This window comes from Myotis brandtii, unplaced genomic scaffold, assembly GCF_000412655.1.
Source record: "Myotis brandtii unplaced genomic scaffold, ASM41265v1 scaffold1875, whole genome shotgun sequence".
Classification (NCBI taxonomy): Eukaryota; Metazoa; Chordata; class Mammalia; order Chiroptera; family Vespertilionidae; genus Myotis; species Myotis brandtii.
In genome coordinates, this window is record NW_005356961.1 from 802,358 (window position 1) to 810,481 (window position 8,124).

Below are 8,124 nucleotides of genomic sequence, written 5' to 3' on the forward strand. Positions count from 1 at the left end.
CTGCCAGCCTGGTTGCCCCTAACTGCCCCCCTGCCCGCCAGCCTAGTTGCCCCTCACTGCTGCCCCTGCCAGCCTAATCGCCCCCAACTGCCCCCCCTGCCAGCCTGGTCACCCCCAACTGCACACCCCCCCACCAGCCTGGTTGCCCCTAACTGCCCTCCTGCCAGCCTGGTTGCCTCTTACTGACCCCCCTGCTGGCCTGGTCACCCCCAACTGCCCCGCCCTGCCAGCCTGGTCGCCCCTCACAGCCCCCCAGCCAGCCTGGTCACCCCATGCAGCCTGCTGTTCAATCGTTTGGTCATCCCTCACTAACCCCCCGGCTGGCCTGGTTGCCCCAAGCAGCCTGCTTGTTCAGTTGTTTAGTCATCCCTCACTAACCCCCTGCCAGCCTGGTCGTAGGCAGCCATTTTGTGAGGCCTGAGGGTTAATTTGCATATTATCCCTTTATTATATAGGATAATGTCCTCCTTTGTCTTTAAAGACAATTTTAGACGTAATGTCTATTTTGTCTGATATAAGTATAGCCACCCATGCTTTCATTTGGTTACCATTTGCATGAAATATCTTTTCCATCCTTTACTTTCAGCCTATGGTGTTTAATTTTAAAGTGAGTCTCTTGTTGACACCATATTTTTTGGATTTTGTTTTTCACTGAGTCAGCCACTCAAGAGTTGCTGGAATGCTCCTCTCCTTTTCTCTTGTGGGAAGAGATCACGCCAAGGGAATTCCTGTTGGCCTCAAGCTCTGCCAAATTGGAGGATGGGGCTACGGAGGTAAATGGCTTACTATGATTTTCTATGTGATGAGTCAGTCTCTGTGCTCCATAGAGTTTCTCCAGCTTCTTTATAGTATTCTGGAACTCTCATAAGCATTCTAGTTGGCACATGGTTGTTTATTTGTTGTTTTTGTAGGGGAGAGGATAAGCTTTGAGATTTCCTAGTCTGCCATCTTGCTGATGTCACTATAAAAATTTAATTTTCTGTACAAGTTTTTAAAAAGTTGTTTAGTTTGCTTTAAATACTTCCAATGAGCTCTGCCAGTGGTGGCTCAGTTGGTTGGAATGTCATCCTATACACCAAAGTATGGCGGGTTCTATTCTCAGTCAAGGCATATACCTAAGTTGCAGGTTTGATCCTCTGTGGGGCACATGTAGGAGGCTACTGATCGATATTTCTCCTCTCTCTCTCTCTCTCTCTCTCTCCCTTTCTCTCAAAACAATTTGAAAATTTCTAAAAATAAATAAATGCATAAATAAATGGATAAATAAATAAATGCTTCCAGTGACATGGAACTTTCTACCTCAAAAGGCAGCTGATACCATTCTTGCAGCTCACACTGAATGTTAGAAAGCTATTCTATTAGGCCAAAGGTGAAGAAAAAACTTTCTAAAATTTAGAACTTTAGGAACATTGAATGGAGTCTTTTGCAAGAGTCTTAGTTCCCCATATTTGGAGTAATTCAAATAAAGGCTACATGACTTGATCTAAAGATGCTTTAGAGTCTAAAATCTGTAGTCTAGTTCTAAGGTTCATTCCTGTTCCCATAGTTAATGGTTTCATGACAATTATTTTTTCTTTAAGTCTCCCAGGCTCAAACTTCTCATTTGCCTGTGACTTATCTCTCTCCTTTACCTCTCATATGTTTAGGTTCTCCCCACCTCAACTTGGTATCTACTATTTGTCTTCCCTTTCTATCCTCATCCTGAGGCTTAACTTTGTCTTTCCTGCATTAATTTATAGCCTCCTCTGATCTTTTGGTCTCCAGTTTATCCCTTGTCTAATCCAGCTTATATTTGTAAAGTATCCCTTTGATAAACTATCTCCCCTTTCTAATCTATCCTTAAACTGAACTTTCATGTTGCAATTCTTCCCTACTCTTTATCCTGACATTGATAATCTTTCAGAATCAAGCTCAACTTACCTCTTCATACACATTTCTTAAACTCACTTTCCCAAACTCTTCTGGTCAAATAGAGTCCCCTTTCACTCTATTCCGAAAAGTTTCTGTTTTTCTATTACTCAGATTTTGCTTATGTCAATTCCTCTGCTCAGGACTTCTGCCTGTCCCTAATCCCCTACCACCAATAAAATCCTATTCATCTTTCAAGTTCAGTCACAAATTTTTCTTCTATAAACTCTTCCCAGAGTACTTCAGCCTATATTTATGTCTTCCTGCCTTGAACTCCCATACCACTTTAATGTCTGTTTTATTAATCTGGCAAATCCGTCATTCACTGCCTTGTAACATCTCTGAAAATTGTTATTTATCTTGAGTACTGCCACTTAACTATTTCTTTGTGTATATTTTGTCTCCCCAACTACCTAAAAATATCACTGTGGACAGGAGCAGCAACACATTTTTTCCCAACTCTCTATAGAACAGAACTGGGTACCTAGTAGGAGTTCACTCTTTAATGTGCACTGACTAGTTTCCAATAAGTTATCCAACTGCTTTGTAGTGACTTTAATAAACCGCTTAGTTAATTATTAACCTTTCTTCAACCCAAATCAAGCATTGGTTGTGACAGAAGATAGAATAGATCATTGGAGTTGAGCTTTATATGAGAGAAAGCGTATTTGAGTCTCTAAGCCTTAAGCAAGATGAATTGCTAAGATGCTGATGGTGAGACATTTTACTTTCAGCTAAAAGTATTCCTTAATAGATTTAGGTCCCTAGAGCAGCTCTACAGAGGTTGTGATCACAACCTGAAACTCAACTCTTTCAAGAGTGTAAGCAAGCAGACTATTATTTTTTTTCCTTTGTAGTTTGTGCAGGGTAGTCAACAACAAGGTGTTTAATTCAATTGAGCCAGAAATTACAGATCATTACTCTTATGGATTACTTTAGAAGTTTTTGCATTACCAAACTAATAATTAAAATTCAAAATATCCTATGTGGCCTTTTTTTTTTTTACCAAATTGAAAAGATGTGATTCATGAGAAGTGCTCCAGTTTGGATAGAGATAAACTGAGGGGAGGAAAGGGATTGGTCTACAGGAGGGAGAATAGGAGCATGAAAGTCATATTTTTTTGTGTGGCTACCTCTAGTGCTGTGCCATAGTGGCCTCATTGTGGGTGGGCAGGAGGGACAGGATGTGCTTCTTCATCAGGAAAGGAAGACGATAAAGGAGTGAAATGTTGAGTCCTAAGTCACACAAAGACCATCTTCAGTTTCTAAGCAAAGAATTTCTCAATTAAGCATATTCAATGTGGTCCTAGGAGAGGCCTTAATGATATGTGGAGAGGTATGTAGGCCCCAGTTCAGTGAACTTGTGATGTCTCATAGCCATGATTAGCAAAATATATAATTATGAAACTAAGTGGTCAAAAGCCTAAGAAATCTAGGGGAGTGAGGACAGATAGCTTTTCTCCATGGCATTGATTTTACTTCTAAAACCCATTATTACTAAGCCATAGTCTGCACTGCTTTGTCCTAAATGCCTATAACAATATTCTATCCTTTAGATATTTAAGACATCAGGGGTTTTTAAAGGGTAGATTTGTTTTCCCCTTTATCCCCAAGAGCTACAGAATAGATTGCCCTCATTTATTCATTCAGCAAATATTTATTGAGCTTCTGCTATGTGCCAGACACTTCTCTGAGTAAACAAATGACAAAAATTTCTCCCCCTTTAAAACTTATGTAACTTCTAACTGTGGTAGGTCTGCAGAATAGTGGGCTGAAGGCATAGCCCAGAATTTGAATGGTGGCACCATTTGTGGCAGGGAGCAGTGGGGTTTGGTATTGTTATGGAGAAAAGGAACCCTGCTAAGCTTTGAGTAGGACCACTCCTTGCTCTTCCCTCTACATTTCTTTTCTGATAGATAATAAACAAAAAGGCAGAATTACGTAGTGGTTAACGATATAGGCTTTGCTACTGAGTAGTTACTTCATTTTGGTCTGCTTTCCCTTTTTGAGTCTGTTTCCTTAGCTGTTACTGTAGTTACTCAGCAGACCCAAGTCAAGACTACTGATTTAAGCTTTTCTAACATAAGAACATCTAAATTAGATGCTCACATACATCTTGAATGCCTTATCCGCTGAGCATATAGTGACATATACATATTAAATGGATGTGTACAGAGGTATCTAAACCACATACGTTCCAAGGTCTGAGTCTAAATGAATCACTCCTATTTATAAATAGTTTTAAATAGGTTTTCTAATTATGTTCATCTTTAATTCCTGACCAGATGGGCTCTGCTTCCATCTTATTTCCCTGTTTGAAAGATGGCTTAACTCAGTCAATTATGAGTTTATACTTCAGTGTTGTGTGGATTCTCTACTATTTCCTTACCTTACGAATTTCTCCCTGTTGAACAGTTTTTATGACGTTAATCCATTCTTCCATGTCTTTCCGGTTGGGCGCCGCCAGGATAAGTTTTCGTTGTGGTGTGATTACCTAAACAAAAAGTCACATTATTAGCTGGTTCACACGCCACAAATTTGCCCCCAGAGCCTGTGAATTCTCCAAGGACCTAGACAGGTCTACCAAGCATGACCCAAGCAACTTTTTAAACACAAGACAGGTGTTCCCAGAACCACTTGAAGCTCCCTATTTCCCCACCCAAAATAATAATAATGATAATAGTAACAAACAACACTTTAATGACATTTACTGTGTTCCTTGTACTGTTCTATTGCCATGTATGTATATTAGTTATTTTAATCTTCATTACAACCCCATGATATAGGGGGTTTTCCCACTTCATAGTCAGGAAAACCAAGGCAAAGGGAATTAAATGACTTGCCCAGGGCCACCTAGCAGGTAAAAAGCTAAGCCAGCATTGAAATCCAGATTCTTTGGCTGTGGAGCACATGCTTTTAAACCTCAAGTGAGGTTGCCTGAACATCCTACTCACTACTGCTCTGTCTACTTGAAAATGGTAAAAGGGGCCCTGGCTGGTTTGGCTCAGTGGATAGAGCATAGGCCTGTGGACTGAAGGATTCCGGGTTCAATTCCAGTCAAGGGCACATGCCCAGGTTGCAGGCTCGATCCCGAGTAGGGGCATGTAGGAGGCAGCCAATCAATGAATCTCTCTCATAATTGATGTTTCTATCTCTCTCCCTCTCCCTTCCTCTCTGAAATCAATAACAAAATTTAAAAAATGGTTTAAGGGTATATGGTTCATAAAGGTGTGCCTCTCTGTTTGGGAAGAGAGTGAGAATGGAGTGAGAAATCTAAAAACCTAGTTTATTTCTTTCTTACAGTCAGGGACAACCTGAAGAGAACTTTACCATTGTATCCCTTAATCCTGCTTATTGCAGGAACTAAGGCAAGAATGAAAAATCCATGCTGAGGGTCTAACAGAGGTAGACTATGGCTATGACTTGGTCTTTTCCCAGAGGGAATGAGGGAACATGGATAGCAATAGCATCAGTCATTCCTTCAATGGTTCTACTTGCCTTTACTACCAGCCCCCCATATCTTAGAACTAGCGATTTAATTTTTCTTCTGTGATAGATGGGAATAAGAACTAGTGGGAACTGTGATAACAGCCACTCTTTTGGTCCAAACCCATTTTTGTATGGGGCTGATGGACAGTGTCTCTGTGTTTCAATTAGGCTAAGGGGCAACCTAACCCTTTGGATTTCTTTGTAGAGTGGAGACCAAAAACATTAGCCTGTATGCTCATCAGCCAAAGATTAAGCTTTTGGGGAATAGGTCAACAAAATCATTAGCTTTACCCTGGGTCAATGTGATATAATGAGAGAAATGAGAGTAGGGTCTCTCTTATATCTAGACCCTACTCTCCTTTCAGAAGCGGGATTTTGGGCCTGTAGCTTTTTAGTCTGCTAAGTATAACCTTCCACCTGCCTGAAGAGGAAACCCAGTCTCCATAATCCAACACTGAGGCTGGGAGAAGATAGTTCTGGGAGGAGAATACCTGAATCAATGGACTTGCTATTTTTCAGTGAGCTTTCTGATCTGAACTCACTTGAATGCCCAAAGCCTTATGAAATTTCAGCAGTTCCAAATCATTGAATACTTCCCTAGAAAATCCTCTGCTTTCTTTGAGGTACTCTCATTAGTAATCTGGGCATAGGGTAGTTTTCACTTTGGATTTAGGATCTTATCTGCTTCATCAAAGGAGAGCATGTCATATAGCTTGATTATCCTGATATTTTCTGTAACGTATTAGCAGTCTATTGAAAACCTCCAAGTGATACTCTAAGTCACCTTCATCAGGAGGATTGATTTTTGTAATAGTCATTCCCCTACTCCCAAATCAGCTAAATTTTATCACAGATAGGGAATAGGGCCATCACTTTTTTCCCCCTGTGGTGGAATGGTCTAAGTGTTTATATGAATAAGCTTTAGCACTTGATTGCAATGCTACTTTAAGTGGATTTCCATACACATTTGGGATCAAAGAAGACTTGGAAAACCTGAACTCCAGAAAGGCAGCAAGTAGGTGTGGCAAACTCTCTTCCCAGCTAGCTCCCACCCTGGGCCATTCAGTCATTCTCAACCTTACTTACACAAAAACTGTGGCAAAGGTTTCTACAGCTAGTTTCTGCCAAGACGACCTGAGACAGATCAACGGTTTCAAAGTGTGCAAACTGGAAAGATAAGAGGGAGAAGGAAAAAGAACCATCTGGTTAATGAGGCAAAGATACACTAAAAAGTAAACACACACACACACACACACACACACTAATAGGCATTTTTGGCAGTCATGATGTAATCATTGCTCTGGCTTGAGTGCTGGGATTTATTTAGCATCATGCTTTTTGTTGATAAAACATGTGACAAATAAAAAACAAACCATATTAAGCCAAAACACAACTCTTCCCAAAACTTTGATGTAGATTTATAGGAAGGCCTGGGTAATTGAGAATTATTCAAAACTAAAGGTTTATGTTGGAGAAGATAATGTGATGAGGTCTAGCTAGGGGCCTAGTGGAGCAGATAGGAGTTAGTATCTCCAATTTTATTAGCTGGCAGCCTTTGTTGCTAGCCCCTTCCAGTTTTAGGGCTGTGTTTTGTTATACACTGGCTATAGTAGGTAACACCTAGCCAGCAGCAGGAAATCAGTACTATGTATACAGATGGGACTGGCTTCAATGGTATGCAAACTGTGCAGTCATAAAGGATCTCATGTTCAGAAGGGCCTCACACTTGGTTTAATGATCTGCTGTTGCAGTCTTGAAATTTTTAATATGTTTATCATTTAACTTGTATTTTATAAGTGAAATCCAGTGGGACAAGGGGTCATAAACATGAGCAGAGGAGATATGCACAATATGCATGTCCACCCCATATCTTGTCAGTTATTTGCATTCATGATACCCATGAGCATAGAATTCCAGTGGACTCATGATGTGTGAGAGTTCAGTGAGATTCAAAACAAGTATAAAATAAGCATGTTACATCTATGACTGAGTAAGTAGGAGAGCTGACAGCCCTCAGAGACCACATATTTGGTTGGAACTAGAACTCATTTCAAACATAGCAGTGGTGTTCTAAGAAACATGAACAACCAAGTAACTCTCTTGTATTCTTTCTTGCTTATGTTACTTCCCTGAATTAGCCAATCATTTATGCTGAAAGTTATAATATTGAAAGAAAGGGAAAGATAGGGAAACCCATAATTCCTTTTCCTTTTAGAAAGTGTTGGTAGAATGTGTAAGGGTCAAGATGTGAATAAAAACAGTTGAGTTACTTTTGTGTAGTTTTGTGTACTGGTAAGAACAAAATATATGTGTGTGTATGAACCACCATATGCAAACTATATAATTTTGATTGTTCCTCGTGTGTTAAATGCTTTTCTATTTTCTTTTAAAACTGGCATTGTACAATATACAAACAGGTAGCAAAATTGCTAATAATCTAAAGTTTTTTTCTTTACTTACAATGACATCTAATGACAAATAAAAGATGCCTCGACAAGTCATTGCTTTATATTTTAGTATCTTTATTGACATTTCTCTTTACATTTCAAATAAGATGCCCATATTTTTATTTTATATTGGGCTCCAAAAATTATGTAGTTGGTTCTGGGTGCAGAAGAGCTAACTGAGGAACTTATGAAAGGGGAGGGAAATGGGAAAGAGAAGGGAGAGAAAAGTGTCCCCCATTTGCCCCAAAAGTCCAAGTTAAAGGAAGACTAGAATATGAAT

At 39.8% G+C, this 8,124-nt stretch overlaps 1 protein-coding gene across 1 annotated transcript in view; it reads right to left on the minus strand.

Annotated features, from left to right (window-relative positions):
- Positions 1-8,124, minus strand: part of DGKK (diacylglycerol kinase, kappa) — a gene marked incomplete at its 5' end in the record, with an annotated part of 129,308 nt that overhangs the window by 75,577 nt on the left and 45,607 nt on the right. The window contains 2 exons of the mRNA XM_014538272.1: positions 4,298-4,402; positions 6,484-6,564. Of these exons, the coding sequence (XP_014393758.1) occupies positions 4,298-4,402; positions 6,484-6,564 (186 nt within the window). The remainder of the gene's footprint in view (positions 1-4,297; positions 4,403-6,483; positions 6,565-8,124) is intronic.